This window comes from Taeniopygia guttata, chromosome 4, assembly GCF_048771995.1.
Source record: "Taeniopygia guttata chromosome 4, bTaeGut7.mat, whole genome shotgun sequence".
Lineage (NCBI taxonomy): Eukaryota > Metazoa > Chordata > Aves > Passeriformes > Estrildidae > Taeniopygia > Taeniopygia guttata.
The window spans coordinates 11,039,015-11,059,947 of NC_133028.1; the positions used below are offsets into that span (position 1 = coordinate 11,039,015).

The 20,933-nt window shown below is 36.2% G+C and overlaps 1 protein-coding gene across 9 annotated transcripts in view; it reads right to left on the minus strand.

Annotated features, from left to right (window-relative positions):
* The window catches only part of SORCS2 (sortilin related VPS10 domain containing receptor 2), a 533,588-nt gene that overhangs the window by 17,020 nt on the left and 495,635 nt on the right, over positions 1-20,933 (minus strand). For all 9 annotated transcript variants that reach the window (XM_030270687.4, XM_030270686.4, XM_030270685.4 and 6 more), the window contains exons 19-25: positions 19,623-19,809; positions 15,591-15,724; positions 14,244-14,367; positions 12,411-12,523; positions 10,664-10,789; positions 6,003-6,102; positions 4,699-4,801 (exon numbers count right to left, since the gene is read on the minus strand). In XM_030270687.4, the coding sequence (XP_030126547.4) occupies positions 4,699-4,801; positions 6,003-6,102; positions 10,664-10,789; positions 12,411-12,523; positions 14,244-14,367; positions 15,591-15,724; positions 19,623-19,809 (887 nt within the window). The remainder of the gene's footprint in view (positions 1-4,698; positions 4,802-6,002; positions 6,103-10,663; positions 10,790-12,410; positions 12,524-14,243; positions 14,368-15,590; positions 15,725-19,622; positions 19,810-20,933) is intronic.

Consider the following 20,933-nt stretch of genomic DNA (forward strand, 5'->3'; position numbering starts at 1 on the left):
TTTATTGTGGTGTTGACTTTATTATGTTTGGATAAATGTTCAGATGACTGACTTCTTTGTGCTCTAAGGCACTCCTGATATACTTGCCTCTTTCATTTCTGAAATCTTTTCTGCATGCTATTACTTTGATTTCTGAGGATGTTTTTACAAAATATTATGAAACATTAAATTAGTGCCTGTTTTTTTTTATCACTAAAAGGCATGGATTGGGACTAAGCTTGCTCTCATGGAACATAAAAGTAGTATAAGCAAGGTGGGGAAAAAAAAGATAGCTTTTCTTCAGAGACTGAAAATGAGATAGTAAGTCAATGAGGCAGAAAGATAACACAGTTCTGCTCCAGATTGTGGAAATTACCCAAGAGGGGATTCATTTACCAAAATTGGTACTTGATAGTAGCAGGCAAAAAAGGAATACACACAAAATGGTATAAATCTGGGTGAAGACGATTCATGGTGATTTGTGAAAACAATGCATGCAGCTTTAAGTAGTAAAGTAGTTTGCAGTAATAGTTTGCATACAAATTAAAAGGTGAAGATTTTCATACTCTTTCAGAGAATTGAATTTGCTGCAATTAACCAGGTAAAATACATAAGCACAAAAGCCAGCTATGTGCTCTGGTTTGGCTACTCTAATATCCTAGTATTATACAAAAATGAAAAATAGGAAATGATGATTTCAGATCTTCTGCTAGTAGCATGATGATTACATGGCAGCTTTGATGTGGCTAAAATATAATTTTCCTTTCCTCCACTTCGCCTGGTTCAAACAGTGCTATTTCCCTTCTCTATACTGTTGCCCAGGATCCCACACCATAAAGCTTCTTCTGAGAGGATGAAGAAATCTTTTCTGGATGGCAGCTTGAAAACCACAATAAAATACAAACATTGTTTCAAAGGGAATGGAAGAAATGTGTTTTTACTGAACCAAATCTAGTAAAGATGGCATGGTATAAGAAAAATATATGCAGATCCCAGATCTCCATTAAGAAATAGCCTTGGATTTTTCAAAATTATTTTCCAGCTGCTTCATATTGTTGTGGTCAAAAGAAGCAGCTGTAGTCCATTTTACCTGGATGCTGGAACAACTGGAGCATACTAGTGAGTATCGAGCCTCAAACATGTTGTTTGCTTGAGGCACCTGCTCTGTGGTGCTTTCCATAGTCAGGAGAGCAGAGCAGAGCAGAGCAGAGCAGGACAAAGGCACTTCACTCATGGCTTGCCCACCACCCAAACCTGCTGACAGTGCTGCTCCTCCGGCACAGCCATGGTTGGTTCACCTGCAAGGAATGACCCCCTTGCTCCTTGTTGCCATGCTCAAAATTCCTCCCCTAAACTATCTAAACCAAAAGCTCAGATAAACCAAACAGCTCATTTGCTGAACATCATTGCAATTAGTTTTTAAAAACCCGTCACATTTATCATTTAAAATTTATTTGCCATATACGCAGTAAAAATTGCCCTAATCTGAAGTCTTTATCTGTTCTGATCACAAAGGATCAAACCTCTGTGTTTTCTCAAAATATTTTGGCTTCTTCATTTTTTCCCCCTTTGTTTAAAACAATGAACCACTCTTGGGATTGCCAGGAGTCACTTCATGAGCTCTGGGGACTCCAGCACCAGTTTTTCAGGAAGTGGTGGGATGCACAAATAAACCATCAGATAAAGTGAGGGGTACATGAATTTCAGGAATGGGGACATGAAATGACAAACACTTGCAATTTTACAGCATGTAAAAACAGAGGGCAGCAGTCTTCCTAGTCAGTGCTTAAGTATTTGGAATTAGGGTATATTAGAACAGACAGCCACAACACCTCTGTTTTTCCAGCAGATCATAAAATTATAGACTTCAGGAAAAATCTGGGCAGGAGATCGTGCTTGGGGACAAGATGTTTCAGCACTCAGAAACCTTGGGGTAGTTTGGGCGTGTTTTGCCATTTTCTATTAAAGCCGTAGGTCTACACAAAAGTGTATTTTCTCTCCTTTTTTCATCACAAGTCTTCAATTCTGTCATTGCAAATAGATGACGTGCTTTTGTGTATGAAGCTGTAACCTCCCTGCCAATCCAGTTATTATCTTATTTTGCAAGACAGTTTTTCCATTTTGCATCTTTGCAGGTATCATACTTAACTTTGAGCCAGCAAAGAGAAAGAGAGAAAGCAGGCCAAGACATGCTCATGCAATCTCGAGCAAACCACCTGCTTTGCATGTGCTCCAATGCTAGCTGCAGGTCCTGTAGATGCAAGCACTGTAGTGATAAAACTAGGATGAAAAAAATATTTCACTGAGGTAGGGAAAAAAGAGTTAAAAAGAGTTTTAACCCTTCTATTAATCTACATGAATGAAGGGAAGGCACTACCATATGTCTTCCATCTCCTCCTTAGGTTTGTAAATCATATATCATAATTATGGACAGTATTATCCTTTCAACATTTTACATATCTGTAAATTCTCTGTGGAATTAAATAATATTTTTATTTACCCAAGCTATCTGAGTTACTGTAGGCCACAGTAATTCTGAAATTATCACCTAAATTGAACATTTTATTGCCTATGGCATTCTTTCAGCAAATTAATTTTTAATACCCAAACATATAATAGCGAAAAGTCTCCTTTATCTATTATAACTTGTAACTTCTATATCTATAAAGGGCACTCTTTTCATAGCCTCAGTCCCTGTGGGCCAGTTTGTAAACTATGTACTCACTGTACTGACTTTAAAGGGACTGTACTTCCAATAAATACTCCATGGGGATCCAGCAGTGCACCAACCATCTCCATAAACACAGGAAAGATTTTTTAAAAAGGATTAAATATTTGGGTGGGACAGGAGTTCATAGGGAACCCATGAGGAAAAAGCGTTCAAAAATCATTCATATGATTTTTGAAACATAGCACTGATTAGGTGATCAATATTCTTTGAGGAAGAAATTGCAAAATGAAGGATGCAGCAAAAAAATTGTCAATTTTGAAAAGCCTAGCAGTAATATTTAAAAAGGATTCTTTCAAATATCTCAGAAACAGATAAGATACAGACTAAAATTGAACAATACTGCATGGTCATTCATCAATGCCAACAGCAGTTTTTAGGCTACTTGCAAACTTTTGAATATATCTCACAATAGTCCTCACTTGCATCTAAATAACCCCCAACCCCAAATGTAAATGCAAATGATTTTCACGGATTATATACAGAAGTGCGAGAGACATTAAAGCTCACAATTTGGAAATTGTACTGTATTTTCCTCCTTAATAAAAGCTCTACTTATAAAGCAATAGTTCACTGGGCATTTCAGAAGTAACTCAAGGAAGAATATGTTTCTATTCCTTTCTTGAATATTTTATACTTCTTCTACCATGCCGTAATTCTGACTGTTATTTAATTGCTCTCATTTAAGAGCTAATAGAAGATATAAATCAGAAAGCCTTTAAAAGATATCACAAGGAAGTTTTATGATCGAAACACAAACAGAAAATCCTCCATTGTATTGCTATTGAAATAATATAATTACATCACATCAACCATTTTTATGTTTTTTCCTTGCTTCAGGCACCTAAAAGAGCAAAATGGATTTTTATTCCATTGTAGACAGTCTGATACAGTATTCTGTGCTTTATCCTTTAAAGCAATCAGTCACTATGAACTCTAAAACACTTAGGTTCTTGAAGAAAAAGGGGTTTTTCTCTATTGACATAAAAATATTTTTGCTAAACAATCTCATACTTAATGCTAGCTTAATTTACCACTGTCACAAACTTAATGCTCCTTCTAGTTCTATAAACATATATTTATTTTAAATAAAAATCACCCCTTAAAAAATGAGGCAAATCAGTATGAATCCTCACTGAGGAGGGACAATAGAAGATGATGATGATGATGATGATGATGATGATGATGATGATGATGATGATGATGATGATGATGATGATGATGAAGGTTAGCTTCCATTATGCTCAAAACCAACAGCTTCTGAATGCCCCAGAAATAAAGAAATACCAGTAGGATAGACAATGGCAACACTGCCCCATGAACAAGAACAAAAGATTTAAATTGCACAGCAGCTTGGATTAAAACCAATCGCATACTAAAGAGATACCGGACTGCCCAAGGCTGGCCTTGCTCATTTTTGAGAATATGCTCCACACAAGGACTGCTTGCAGAAACATTTCTTCCCTCCACACACTCTAGTGCCAAGCTAATGCTAATTTCTTTCTGTCAGTCATTCTCCATGGCATTGCCTCAGCAATTAAAATGTAATGTGCGCAAAGAGAAGCCCCAGAGCATTCCATGCTTCGATAAAATCACTTTTTTAAGCAAATCAGCATTGCAGATGCACTCCCTAGTTTTATCCCTAAATTCCGATAGTTTTAGCTTATTTATAACTGTTAGGAGTAATGAGAAGGGAATTAATCAGGAATAATATTTTCATCCAACTCGGATTCTTGATGGTATTATTTAGACAAACTGAACAAACTCTCCATGGTTCCCATATTGTTGATATTTATCTGGGAACACAGCAAGTAAAACAAGCATCAGTGCAGTACCTTGATGTCTGAAAAGTTCAGAAAAATATGACTTTCAAAGTGGTGCACTTCTTGCAATTCTTCAAGAAATCTTCTTTATAAATAACAAACTCTGTCTTGCTAATCCATGGATAAATCTAATTAATAAAATGCATCTATTGATTAAGCTTTACTTGCCTTTTGAATTTGTAGAGGATGAAAGCCCCGACTGCAACTAGACAAATAACAAAGAGAACCACAATAGCCCAGTAGCCACTGCCTCCTCCAATCCTCTGAGAGTCTGAAATACAGAATAAAAGAACATTTTTCCATGTTCCCTTCCACATCATTCACATTCTTGAGCATTCTTTTCTATTTAATTGTCAGGTCAAAAACATTGGTTGTTGTTTTTGCAACCTCTTCTTTTCACTCCATGTGGCTTCTTCAGAAAGGCAAAACCACAGAATTAGTTGGTGACTTGTTACTGAAGGACAGCGGAACCATTTAAAAAAGTAGAAAGCAACAAACAGCACAATCCAAGATCCAGAAGATTTAATTATTTGCATACTCAGTGGTTGTTTGGGCTTTTTTTCAGGGACTATAAAGTTATCATAGTAAATGATCACACCCCCTAAATACATGCTTTGTAAAAGCAGGGCTGTATTAATTTCAGAGATGGAGAAACTAAGTCTCTGAACAACAAACAAACACAAACAAAAGTTACAAAATATTCTCATAAAATATTCAAGTCAAAGCTGGACTTTCTGGTTAAAACATCATTTTAACATCTCTCTGTTTAAAATACACACATACTTTCTTCAACCATCAATGAATCCAGGGAGGCAGGAATTGCCCACAACTCCCCCTGCTCCTGCCCTCTGTTTTAAACAGAGAAAAACACTTTACTTATCCCAGGACAGGATTAGCAATGTGGAGACCCTACAGCAACCTTCTCATTAGTTGATCAGAAGCTCAGAGACACATGGCAGAGATGCAGCAAGGCTTGTGTTAGACACATCTAATCACAGCAGCAGAGTTAATGGCCGACACAGGGCAAAGCAGTTCTGATTTCTTTAGCAGCCAGTGCAACCTAAAGTGCTTTTAGATCACCAGCTGAGCTTTTGAAGCCTGGTTGGCTCTTCCTTCAGAGCACTATTTTGTACAATGGAGGTATTTAATTTATGTTGTGGTTACACAGAAAAAGCAAGAAGCATGTGATACATATCACGAGGTGTGAAAAAATGGAAACATCAAAAAAAAATTGTTTGGTTGTGATTGTTAATAATGACATATGTATACATATATACATGTATGTACCTACATAAACAGATACAATAATATATGCATATGTGTTTATTTATATGTAACAAGTACTAAGTAAACATATACATATGTGTTATATGTACACATACATATTGATATCAAGATTTTCTCCTTAAATTAGTAGAACTTGAATAGGCATCTGAAAGTTGGTCTATTGATAGTTTTTGTTATATATTTACCTGAACTGGAGTCAGCTAAAGTCACTAAGACCCAGTATCCTCCCCTCAGGAAGAAACTGATGTTGTGTGCATTCAGGGCCTGCTTTATAGCTGCTATTCTCTGAAAATACAACAGAGAGAATGTCAGATGTCTTATGCTCTGTTCCACTTTGAGACACAATGTTTTAAAAAGGAAAACCTCTGGTTCTTTAAATGGTGAAAGCACTTGTCAGTGATGAGCTGAAATCTAAAAGAAATTCAATATTTAAAAATCAAGCAAAACTCCATAAGACGTAAAAGCTGAAAATGACACCATTTTATAGCCAAATCTTTCTTTTTGATTACCCAAGTTTTTACATTTACCCAGTATGAGACAGACAGCAAGCAATTTGCACACACTATTGGGTTTACCTGGGTCATAACTCACACAATGCATAATCCATATTAAAAAGCCCCCATTATTCTAACCTATCAGAAGAAAACCTGTGATATCATTTAGATTTCTTGCCATGAAAATTAACTACTATTTAATCATGAACTGCATGTCATAATTTACCTTACCGCCTTACCTATAATGGAATAAATTCCGTTTATAGCTAATTCTTAACAATACTCCATAGAAATATATACATTCATCCATGTGGAAAAAAAAAATCAGTATTCCTCTCATTTTCCTCCAGTGAATAAAGCATAGTGAAATATGGTCTCTCATACTCTTATGGAGCAGAACCATAAAATATACCCTCACATCCTAACCCCAGATGACAAATTGTCTGAATTATACTTTCTACTTGCTTGTGTCTTCAACATGGTCAATTTTCTAAAAGATCAAAGCTAGTTTTATACTCTATGCTTTATAATTTGGGACACGACTTCCCAGAGGATGCCAAATTAGAAATCTACTTTATATCCATGAAACCTTCACAAGTAACTCCTTCTACGATATTATCAATTATGGTTCTCATCTTTGACAAGCTTTTGAAGTATAATGGATAAAAATCCCTGTAGTCCCTCTCATATTATGGACAGACACTATACAAAAGTTCAAATATCATCATTCTTTTTGAGGAATATCTAACTTCTGAAGCTATTCCACTGACTTTATTAAATTTTTTTTTAAGGGGGAATGACTCAACGTAAGGGTGAAGTGAGCATGGCTTCAGTTATTTCACAAGACAATTACAGCAGACAGCTCCTAAGTATTTATCTTGCTGCCCAAAGCCTGAAAAGAAAATGGATATGACAACTCCACTTAGGAGTTAGGAGCCTCCTTAGGATTAGGAGGCGTTAAAGTGATGCTGCTATCAATGTATAAAGTTTCTTTGTATAAATCCAGGTCCATTCATGAGTTCATGGTGTATAGTGCCAGAGACGACTACTTTAGGTTAGTCTGACTTACAGACAGTAAATGAAATTTCTGAGCTCCATAACTTTTGATTCCTCATGTTTTCCCATCAGGTTCATAAGGAACCTAGCATTTGGTGTGGCTTTTGCTTAAGTAATTAAGACTTGTTTGTTATTTAATTCCCCACTGCTGGATTTGTATCCAAATCTATATGAACAACATGTGTTCAGGTCAAAAATTTAAATCTCATGTGCATCCAGCTAAAGGTTCTGGCTTATTTATTTCACTGATAGATGGATGTTTTTTTCAGTGCTTGTGGGTTGGTTTTTTTTTCTGCCCCAAGGTATTTATTGAGCTCATTTCTAGACTTCTTAAGGTTCATATATCAGCATTTGAATTTTCCATCTTCTTTTCCTATGTCCTTTACAATGACAATATTTGAACATGTGAACACAATGACTCCTGCATTATAAGAATGTAAAAGAATGAAAAAAATGATACTATTCAAACTCTTACCCACTCCTACGTCTTGGGTTCCGACTTTCCCTTTTTGCCAAAGCAACTCACTGGGAATTTTTGTGAAGTAGTTTGTCTGGATCAAAATCATCCTCAGAGCCCCTGCCTTCCAAATCATAGTTTAATTACATTTTAATTGACTCTTTCAACTGGACTCATCCCACCTGACATTAGACATGCAGTAGATGTGCATAAATTAAGCAACCAAGTCTTCTTTGGAGTCAATAATTAGAATGGAATACTTTTGAAATTTCTCTGTTCTTGAAAGCAGGTTAAATCACAGTCAGCTTTTATTTCTCCCTGCATGTATTTGAAACAAAAAGGGCTTTATCAGAGTGGAATAAAATTTCAGAATATTCCAAAGGGCTCCTCCTACTGCACTGACAGCTTACTTACCATCATTGTTATTGACGGCTACTTTCATCAGTAATGATTCATATTTTACATGACTAACCTCATAAACAGTATCACATCCCAACTCTCCATGTAAAGCACCAATAAAAAATCCAGCAAGCAGCTGTTCACGGCCTGAGCAAGAAATTATTGCCTTTAATCTTTCTGAAATAATGTAACATTCCCAAATCGAAAAGGTTTTCAACCAAGAACAAAGAGGTTCTCTTTAAAAAAAGACATTTTATAACTATGTCTAAGTTAAAGGTGTCAGGACCACCTCCTTCAAATGTGCAGAAATCATTCTGCATTGCTGAGTCCTCACTAAAGTGTCACAACACTGACTTAGAGAACTGGCATGAGCAGGAGACAAAGCACATCTTTCCACTGATTCATGATTAAAAATCTTCAAGATTCTCTTCCAGTAACAGAAGGGAATGTAAAGAATCTTTAAACATATGACAACATGAGTATTTTCCTTTTGACTTACCAGAAGCTATGGCTTCTAAGTTTATTTATATAGGGTATATTTTCAGGATATTTCTCAAGTCACAGTTGATTCTGATATAACACATTTTATCAAAATTTTTGCCTTTGAAGTCTAAAACGATAAATTTATATGCACATATCAATGGCAAAAACAATGTCCATTAGCAATAATATAAAACCAGAAATGTAGGCTGCTGTCACAAGAGGACTGGCTTTACATCTCTACAGCATTGTACTCTACAAAACAATCGGTATTGAGATGTGAGACTGGTGTACCTGACTTATTATCACAGCACAGCAGACTGCTGTAATTGCTCCTGTCTCCCTTATTCCTGCTCCAGCCATGGGTCTGACCTGGTTCATCCTAACAATGTCATAAATGTACACATATTCTCCAGATTATACAATTACTTTCCTCTTCCTGTACTCCTCTAGCTCCAGAAGACCTTTGCAAGGTCTTAGAGAGCCAATTACAAAACCGTGTCCTGTTACACTACCATGACATCCCTAGAGCCCCGCTGAATGGAAGCTTTTCCAAATCATTTGCTGTGTGGGATTGTTCCTCTTTATGCTTTAAAGTAACTCACGTGATGTTTCATATACAAACACAAGAAAAACCTCGAGACAGCATTGATTTTAACTGATACTCTAAACTGCCTTGAAGCACAGCACTAATGTAGAAATTGAGATTTAAAGGCAACTAATATGCATAACACTTTGCACTGAAGTAAAACGTTTGTACAACCAAAATAATCTATCACCATTAGTTTCCTTAAATTATTGAACATGTCCATTCCCCACAGGCTCAGAATAAGGAATTTCCTTTAGAAGCTACACCTTGCTTCTTTAAGAAATGTAAAATTTCAAATAATTTTGAAGTTGTAATATTCTCCTGGCTGGAAGGCTTAGTTCATGAATAGGTCTCTAAAAAAGAAACAACCTGCTAAAATTAACTATTTCCTGCAACATAATCAGGAATTCAGACTTCCAGGAATTCTCAGTGTGATTACATGGGAGAACAGTAAGGGTTTCTGCCAAAAAAAGTAGAAAACTTTGTGCACACACACATTTTAATGATAGACACCTGTTCAAGTACTTGGACAACTTCAGCATACTTCTTTGGACCTTCCAAAGTATATCTCATGAACTCCTAACACAATCTATTTGGTTTATGTCAATATGAAGAGCTTTGCCTTACCTACCTCTTCTGCTTTTTGGAGACCATGACCTTGTCTTAAAAAGCTGTAAAATGCCCTTCAAATTTAAGGATACTTTACACTGATTCTTTGTAACTGGCAGGACATGAACTGCAAGGTACAGGCACAGAGCTGGGATATGTTTCTTCTCTATCACAGCAAAAGGACAAATATAATACATTGTAAGTGCCAAACAGTCTTCTGGTTTTCAACTAGCATGAAGTCTTTTACTATGGAGGAAATATGATTTGAAAACAACTAGGGAGAAACTAATGTCTGATTTTCAATCCTGTGTTCACTAAATTTGCTTCTTACCAATTGAAAAGGTCATTTTCTTATACGGGCAGAAAATACTTCCTTAATGCTCTTTACATTATGGGTCAATGACTAAGGTTCTGGGTTTGTTTGGACCTGAAATCTACTTTCCTTCTGAAGACAGTGCAGGGACTTTGCTCTACTGGATCTTCACAGAATGACATGCATCACTACTTTTTCTGTTTAAAAGATAGATCAATATTAAATATTCTTGAGAAATACACTAATATCAGAAAGAAGTAGATTATGCTGGTCTGTACACTGTCAAACATAGCAGACACAGCCACTGTAGCATTCACATGTATCTTGTCTGATGGGAGTGAGATCTTTACATAGGCAGGGATCACCTCATAATTTCATATGAGAGTACAGCCACTTATTTCAAAATAGGATGAAGACTGTCCTAGGCAGATGTGCATTGGTCTGGTTACCTTATCACTTGTTATGCTTCTCTTCTTTTTTGGTTGATTTGCTGGTAGTAGCACATGCAAGTCAGCAGCTGTGGGCAGACCAGGTTTCACAACTGTCATGAGTGTTTCTTCAGGTATACTGGTCTCCTGTGAAGAGAACAAAGACACACTTCGTGTTTTATATAAAATACATAAGTAACTCCACATATGGCTTTTAGACTTCATTGTTCCAATCTTTAATATTTAAAGAGATTTCACTAGAAGCTGAAACCTGAACAAAACTAAACTTAAATGTACTGAAATGTGAGTTGCTCTTTGAATATTGGAAGACCTAAGTGTCGTTATCACATTAAAGTAATTCAGTGGCATCAAGAAAAGAACCAAAATGAAGAGGCTTTCAGGTATTATCAAAACCCTGCAATGGCTGAGCGCTTTTGAGATAATATACAAAAAAAAAAAAATCCTGAGTGGTTTAGGATCCTTTGTGGGCCATTCAGACACAGCATAGACTTAGAAGTGCATATTCATTGCAGCTAACTTTAGCTTTTGAAGGTTGCTTAGGAAAGTGCTTAATGGACACAGAGAAGTCCTTCAATGTGAGACTAAGAACACTCAGATTCAGCTCCTGAAATTGTAATGAATGCCTTCATTCCCTGCTGAAAGTCAAGTGCATCTCTTTGTAAAATATTTTGTGCAAATTTAACTTTTAGTCCCATATTTCTCCATGTTTGTACAATGCAGCCACACAATTCTAGTGACCATACCCTGGGCACTTTCCTTGGCCTTCCCCAAACAGATTCTGAAACTCCATTAAATTGTCCATATACTCTGGCAAATGTTTTAGTAATTACTAAAATGCAAGAGTATGTTATAGGGGAGTAAAATATTTTTTGACTGACAGTAGTAGAACTCATTATGGAATGAGTTTAAATTGATAAAAGTAAGGAATTAATTTGAAATTTGATAAGAATCTCAGAAAAATAAAAAAGCAGGAAACTCTATAAAGTTAAAAAGTTTAGAACCTGATTTGCACGATTGCAAATCCAGGAAGAGTAAAATGATTTAAAATTCAAATATTTTATAAATAATATCAAGCTGTATCTTGCATATACTACTACCCTCATGAAAGCCAGTGTGTGCACTCTCAGTTCCTGGCAGGGTGTTTGCCTGAAGACCCCAAGTTTCAAGCCCAAACTTTCTATGAGGTGATCTAATCCCACAGCATTACTGCATAGTTTGTATTTGATTTAATCTACAGGATTCAGATGTTTTAAATCCAGATTTCTTTTGTGAACATGTTCTGAAAAACAAATTGTGTGCCTATATATTATACATAATTTTCAAAGTTACAAATCAAGCATAGGAAATTCTTTCTTTCTGTTTTGTTTTTACACAAAGATAATGTCTGTTATATTACACATTGCTTAGCTGCTAAATCTATCACATTTAAGCTACTTAACTCTTCCTGCTTTAGAGTCAGCAGTGTTTGCTAATATGTCTATCCCTAATCCCAGAGAGCAATATTTAGCATTAATTGCCAATTAAGCTGTGTTAGACCTAAACTGTCTGTGTTACAATATCACCATCGACAGCTTGCACTTAAAAGTGACACTAGGCTCAAACTTGCATGAAATGTGGCTCATGAGGTTCACTTTATTATTTTGCTCTGCCTCCATTTCAAGAAACCTTCCAAATGAGAAGGTATTAACTTAACCTTCAAGCTTTACGATTGGCAAGGGAACATTTTACGATCAATCTGAAAGAGCACCTTTGCAAGAAGTCGCGTCACCACCCGCCCAATGTCTTCCCTCCACTCCGGTATGTCGGGGTTGTACATGTCCAGGTCCTTAGTAAACTTCAGAGGAAGAACATGAAAATGATCTAGAAAAACAAAAAGAAATAGCAAGAAGTAAACTAGACTGCAAAAGGGCTTTGACAGAACTAAAAGGTAGAAGTCTCTATTTGGCATTTTTTGCTGTGCAGCACTGCAGTATCTAGGATCCCTGCTGCTCTCTGTTGTCAGGCGTTCAATTTCCTTCTGTGTTTTCATCAACATCATCAAAATTGTGCCCAAAGACTAAAGAAAGGAGGAAGAAAAGGAAACAAAGCAGATTTACCTACATGCTCTGGGCTCATAATGTTCCCATTAATTTTTCCCTAGCTCAATAAGGGAGCATTGAAGTCATTGGTTTATTTTGTTTGAAATGATAATGTACCAATGGATTTTGTTCTCACTGAATCATAACCATGTGGGGGTTTTTCCATTAGACATTTCTGTTTTCTGTATAAAATAAATATGTTACTCCATAAATTAAGATAAGATGAGAAGAACAGAGATTATATGACAAAGTCTAACTACTTCCCTCTTTGAAGAAAAAATAAAACAAAGGTACACCCACAATATTTCTCTGGATACTGTCTAAAATATCTGAAATACTATAAATGGGATGATCCTCAGAAAGTAGTCTCTAAAATCTTCCCTTTCTCCCTACAGGACACTTGGATGAAAACCTAGGGAATTTAATGCAAAGCAGGGATAGGGAACCTCTGGAATGCACAAGTCAAACCTGCTTCCTGCCAATACTTCCAACAGAATTTTATTTTAACATGGCCTTCTTTTTCAAAAGTTTCTTTATTTTCCTGGTGGCCAGTACGTTCATGCTTCTGATATCAGGATTGGCAAAAGAAGCACTGGAATGATGAAGCCATTGAAGTAGTCACACTAAGACAGTTATACTTCTAAAGATTTCTTAAAAAACTAATGCGTTTATAAGTAGTAACCTAAATACTATATCCATTTATCTTTGAAAAGGAGAAGGTTCATAAAAGCTTCATTTAGCATAAGTGGAGGTTTTGCCATTATTTCAAATTAGTAAGTATACTAAAAGCAAAAATAACTGAATCTTCTTCAGACAATAGAGATGTATCACATCTTGTGTTGCATGATATCTGAAGGCTTTCAGCTCTGCATTAAAATAAAAGCTTTTATGCTTATCACAATTCCCATATGTGACAGCAAGAATACAAACGTAAATAATTTTCCAGCACTGCATTTTCCACAGTATATTCTGCCTTGTCACCACATTATAAAACACAAAAAAGCCAGACCAGAACACAGTATGGAACAAGAGCTGAAGGGTTATTTAATAATTACAGCAGGGCTACATTTGATCCAAAATCTCAGATAAACATCAAGGTAACAGTGATATATTGTGATGAAAGGCAATTATTTGACATGGTTTTCAATGCTGAGAGCATTTTTTTTTTTTTTTCCCCAGAGGAATTTAGACTACTGTACTTACAAATTCTGGGAAATTTTCTAGTCACAGGCCAAAATACTACTTAAACACACATAGCATTTGGGAACCACAGTAATACTTAAAATAAGTAAAGGAAAAAAAATGTTTGAGGTTAACCTCCCATGGAATCCCACTGATCAGCTTTGTGGAGTTATTTCATGACTATTCATGCCTCTAATTTTAACAATTAAATCTGGCATTAGATTTAATTCTATAATAGGTTCACTTGTGGTAGGGCTGGTTTTAGAGGTCCAATAAACATACATATGAAACAAAACCAAGCAAAAATACTAATGTCTCACCGAAAACATGGACAACTTTTGAGTCCTGAAGCATAGAGCTCCCACAGGAAACTTGCACTGTAACTCTGACATCACCTGTCTCAGCAAACTTTGTCACCAGAAAACTCTCCAATGTAAGCAGTGGCTTTAAAAAAAACAAAGAACAATTGAAAACAGAACTTCAGCAAGAACCATGAGAACAGTGATGGAAGAGACTGTTGTTAAAAATATCACCAAAAAAATCCACATCAAATATAAAATTTTCAATATTTTATCAAATTGATCAATTACAATTTTCAATATAGAATTTTTCATCCCCTAAAAGGATCCTATATAATCAGAATAGCAGCCAGATGAGGAAAACTTCTTTTAGAGTAATCAGTCAAGTATTAGGTTTTCAGTCAGATCCCACTAAAATTAATGGAGTCTGAGGGAGACTCAACAACCTCTACAAGATTATATGAAGCAGCTCATTTGCCTCAAAAAATGTAGGGTATGTCAGGGTCAAAAGGATTAATGCTGTCAGCTTAGAGCACCAGCCCACAGTGACCTCTAAGGTGGAGCTGAGATTTCCTTACCACATCCTTAAGAATTACAAAACCCTGCACACGACCCGCAGTGCCTCTTCTTGCAATAGCAAATTCAACAATGATGAGCAGATACAGGCTGGGATTAGGGTAGACAGCACATTCACAAGAAGAAAGTTCACTGCACTTATTTGAAGCATTCTTCTGTCACACTTAGTCTGTCTCACAAAGAAAATGTCTTACTTATCTGTTATTGAAAAAAATTACCTTAAAAGAAAGTAACCCAGCTATACAATAAATATTCCCCAATAGAAATACTTGGATATTTAATGGTCTAGGTCATGTTTATATAGACTTTGATCCCCAAATGAATAACACTAAATTTTTCGAGTGCTCTCAGTGTTTTGATATCCTTTAAGATAACACATTTATTTTTGATATAACAGTTATTTTAGACTCATTGAAAATATTTATCTATACAATGAAAAAAACTCAAACATATATATATATATATATACACACACACATATATACACACATACACTATATATATATATATATATATATATATATATATATATATATATTCGTTCAGCACTTCAATTTACATCACTCATGTTATTAGCTTGGAAGTGCATAAATCGAAGTTTCATCATTCACCAATTTTGACCCCAAATCCATCCCCCTCTAGAAGTTTTTTTTCCCCACACAGGTAATGAAGTAGAAGAAATTGTTGTTTCCTCCCCACAAAGCAAACAGTTTAGAAAATGAAAGGAAGGGACAACCTTTATTGGAAAGAAATTGAAATAATCTCTTGAAATAATCAAAACCATTTGTGTACCTGAAGATTGTTTCCTATCCACCAGTAGAAAACTGTCAAATTAGGGTTCTTGGGCAGAATGATGGCTGTCAGGTTCACCTCCTGGTTTCTCCCAATAACTGGAACCACTTCTAAATTTAGAGCCTGGAGTGGAGCTGAAAAAAGTTCCAAAAATATCACTGAGCAAGAATCCATACATTTATTAACACCTCCTTCCAAAAATGTCATTGAACAAGAATCCATACTTTATTAACACCTCCTTCCCCAAAAGCCTCCCACCTGTTCACCATAAGGTCCTGAATTTATTTTTCCTTCCCTCCTTTCCTCCGTCTTTTACATTCATTTTTAAAGCTATGGACATAATTTCAACTAAAAAACATCCCCCATATGATCCCAAAACCCCCCAAACAAAATCTTACAGCAATAAGACAGTTCAGCAAGATGGACTTCTCTCATGCCCACTCTTTTCATTCATGTCCAATTCGAGAACACATAAGCAAATACTCCAGTTAAAAACTGGAAAAGGCAATCTCAGCATTTTTCTTCTTTTTTTAAACTCAGTAACAAAAGATCAAATGAATAGAAATCTAACAAATCTCAAATTGCTAAGGGAAAATCAGAAAACGCTGCTGACTACTCATTTTCATTATAAAATATCAGCTGTTAGGCTCACACAAAAAATCTCATTAATTCATGCTTTAAAATAGATCTGCACATCAGGGGAGCATTTATTTGCAAATCAAAATATATAACCTCTGGACTCCAAAATGTGCCTTAGAGTAAGTTTATTCCTCTCAGAACTACTAAAACCATAAACATTATTATTTGTTTCAAAGAAATGCATCATTACAATGGTTTTATCTGCTTGTGTTATGTTTATTAGTGTTGTGCTGTTTCATAGTACAATAACTGTGTTGAAAGAAAATCTTTCCCTCAGAGGTTTCCCAATATATCTTTATCAGAATGTCTGAAGGTAAAAGCTTTTTAACAGTACAACATGATAACTAAAATTTCTTAACTTCACCTGCACCAACTACCTGGGATATGAAACCACTGTATAGTTCAACATTAATTCATTACATAGAATGAATACTAACCCATCCGATTCTGTTCCATTCTAAATGTTTTTTAACTCATTCAAAGGTTTTTCATCTCAGTGCAAACTTAATGGCAATTAACACTGGTCTAAAGCATTTCTTTTATTTTGTATCAGGAATTGAGTCATTGCTAGTTCACTTCTAATTTCATTTTGACTAAACAGACTGAACTTCTGATAGCAAGTAGTCCAAAGTCCTTTTCCACCTCACTTCACCTAGTCTGTGTGGTGCTTCATTTGAATGTAAGGTTCTATTTTACTCTGCATTTTCTCCAATAATTCTTCAACCACCTACATGAATTCAAGAAATGTTGGGCGCTTTAACAAATTATTTCTTCAGTAGCTTCCAGAGGAGTAAAAATGCTTCTTCAGTGATGGTGTCTTGAAGAAAATTCAGAAATGTTAGGAATTTCATTAAATTTGTTCCTCCTAGAAATAGATTTTCCTTCTGGAAGGATCTGAGAAACTTTTTGGCTTTTGCCATAAATGTGTTTTCACAGAGGAAACTGATGACTTTGAGATATGGTTTTGCTCCTGAAGAAGATTACTTTCTTTTCCAAAAATTTTAGAGGCCAAGTTGTTTGGTACTTGAATGATGACTGTAATTTCAGCTTTGCTGTTTCTATATATTAAAGAGCTGAGAGTAATTACTGCAAATTTTTCTGCTTGTCTCTGTTACACAATTCCATAATGCATTTGAACAAACGTCATAGTACCCTTAAGTGTGTACAATTAATGATTTCTATTTAACTAAGTAAAAATTTCAGTAGTTTCCAAAGTTCCACATTACACAGGTCATGGTTCCATGAAAAACAAAATGCATGCAGCATATGTACTAATTTATGTATGCAGTTCTTCTTTAGTTCCTTTTTTTCTGAGTTCTTGGGCCTCTACAGTTGCCTACTCACATTTATGCTAATTCTAGTTTCTAATTTCTCTCAGAAATTAGAAATATCTAAGACAAATTTCTAATTTCTCTCAGTTCATTAGAAAGTTGTAGATTGTTTAATCTGGATCAGAAAATATGATTTGAATGGCAGGCCAAAATTCTTATAATTGTCCTGCTTTACAGAATATACTATAGCAACCTGGCAGAAGTGAAAATATTTCCCCTACCATTTGTCTTTGAAAAAATTCCCTGGGAATAATGCATCAGTTGGAGACTGTTGACTCCTGAAAGTAGGATTCTACAGATCATGGCACTCCACAGTAAAAAATGTCCCTTAATGGCTATCAGTGTTTCACTAGAATGTAGAAATTGCAGTTTAATTAGTGCCAACTAATTTCCTCAAATCTTGTAATTTACCTAAAAAAATTAAACAGAGCAAATCACATGTGAAGCATTTACTCAAGCAGGCTGTGTAACACACTTCCATGGGTCTGCCAGTCCCTGTGCAGCATCCAGGGGCTCCAGGGGCATCCAGGCTCAGGAAGGGCTCACATCTGCCTCAGTGCCCTGCTGCCTCTGCACTTCAGCACCAAAGTCCCCCTAATGCACCAGTCATTTACTTGTGTAAAATAACTCTGCTTTCCATAATTTAAAAATCTGCTGCATAAAAAAGAATCAACATCTTATAGTTGTACGGTTTATTCTAACACAGGCCATATTTAAAGCATACTTTGAGAAAGTCTTCTGCTTTCCATCAGGGCTTGCTACTGCTTGTCATTTTCTGAAGGGTTAAAAGTTATTCTTGGAGAGAAGAATGTCACACAAAGTTTTTCCTGTTCATTTCTTGTACAGATCTACTATTTCTTTGCCTTCTCCACTTCTCAGCATCTAGAAGCTTCTAAAAAGTAACAGTGAAACTCTAAGTAATTTATCTGAGTTCTCTGGAGTTGTCGAATGATTTAAAAAACAAACACAACACAGAAATAGATAATGAAACAGGTAAAATTTGATTCTGATTCTTTCTGCTTGATATTAGCAGGAGATTGGTCTTCAGCATGAATGTGTTTGGCTTTGTCTGCTAATCAAAGCAGAACTGGAAACTCTGAACTCAAGGACACTGACTAGCAAAATACAAAAATATATCAGCAGTCACTAGACAAGCTGACAAAAGGCAGATGGCTCCGTACACAGGCTGGTATATGGCTCTAGTGATTTCCATTGCTTTGGGATTATGATGGAAGACACACCACTCACAACAGAGGGAAACAGACACCTGGAGAATGCAAGATGGGTTATCTTTTCCTTTGATGTTACTTGTTTCTGAATTTTTGACGCATCTGAAAATAGGGAATAGCTGTCTTGAATCTCAAAGGAAGAGGAGAAATCAGTTCCCCTTTTGAGTTTCCTTCTTCATTTCAGTTATGAGATGACTGAGGTGCATTATGCTTGCAATGGTGCATGATATTCCCTGGGCCGTGCTATTCTTTATTTTATATTTGTTTGATTGTTTTTTTTCAGTCTTAATTAAGAGAGGGGGAGAAGTATAAGTAATACTGCCTGCAAACATTTGAAGTTATATCCAAGAACCATTTGAAACTGTGAGAATTAACTACCTAAAATTTAGATTTAGAACCACCTGAGATTTTGACTATTTTTTAAAATCACACAAGAGCTCGTGTTTCCCAATAAGTTTCTTAACTTGCTTTACACTGCACCTGGAAACTCTACAAAGACATAGCTCGAAGAATAAAATTTTAGCTGCTAAGGCTGACAAGGGGTGTTGAATCAGGAAGATGGATCAAACCTGAAATTTATACTGAGGCATGCTTGTTTTTTAAAAGATTATTAAACCATCCTTCTGCCAAATCCAAACAAAACCAATTCTGACCTCGTACTGGATTAAGTTTACAAGCCTCTGCATTACCAACATACAACACTGCAAGACTGCATGAGGATATTGAAAAAATACAGTCTTTCCCAATTATGACTAGTAATTTTCCTTCCTACTTCATAGTTGACATGAGGTTTTTACACAGTGGCAAAAAAGAAAACCAAAGAGCTGATTTACAGCTGACTTGGACGAAGACCACGGCCTCATCATGCCCAGCCACGTTCTCAGCCTTCACCGACACGCGGTAAATCCCAGGATTCTCATAGCGGTGACGGATGGGCTCTCCGGTCATCGTCAGGTTCACATATATTGCCTTAAAGCCGTCTCCAAGATCTACCTGGTATTTGGTACTCAATACATCACCCTAAAAGGAAAACACATCAAAAATATCTTAAATGGCCACAATCAAAATAGACAGAACACATGTTCATAACCTTCTACAGAATTACAACAGCGTTTCAGTCCCAGCCAGACATCTTGACCCAATTACAAGAGCTGCAGTAACACCACTACTGCCATGGCAATAACATTAGTGCAACAGACGCTGTGTGCACTAATAGAGAAAACACCATGTTTGCAGAGCAAGGTGCTACCTTAAAATTATATATCCCAGACCACTAATCAAGTTGTATGGCACAGAAACCATCACTGTTCTCTTAATGCAACTGGACATTATATGACAAAATGGTGCAGGGCAGCTCCAGGTTCAAAAGAGATGCTCATGTAATTGTAAGGAACTGAAGATTGCAATTTTAGCAATTTACTATTCATCACACAAGCTTCTAGCCTTTGCAGTTATAAAGTAAAATCAATTGGCTTAGATGTTCTTCACAGCACTTTCCAGCCACCCCTTCTTACTCTCAACCACGTGGCCTTTCAGACCCAAGCTGTGATCTTCACACAGAGTTGCAGAGTGTTACACTGAGCTACCAGCATGCCAAGAACTAACATGCTCTAGTGCAAAATTAGATGCATGCTTAATAAAGCAGATTACTGAGCTGAGTTTGGGAAATGGCTTAAAAGTCCAGTCAAATAATTCTGTCATGTCAAATAGCTCATGCAATATATAATTCATAATACTGCTGTTAAGTTCTCCTTTAAGTGACACTATTCCTAAATTCCGGCCTAAAGTACCAAAAGGCTGATACCACTGTCAGAGGACAAACATGCCCATCACTCATGTTATGGCATAGCTGCTCAAGAGAGAAATCAGGCCTGTGCCACATGGACTGGTCATTTGGATGCAGTCAAAGGAAAATTGGTTTTAGCTGTGAGCAGCAGCACTTTCTCAATACTACTGGCAGCACTGCCTGAGCAAGTGGCCCTGATTCCTTGACCTCCAGCAGTGTGGATGCTCCTGCTTGCTTACCAGAGATCATGGCCACCCTGGCCTTGCGATTCAGACAGGCTGCAGGGCCAGAAAAGCCTCTTTGATGTGGAAAAAGGATATTGATTTCAAAAACAAAAAATTCCTTGCTGGTCAAGCAA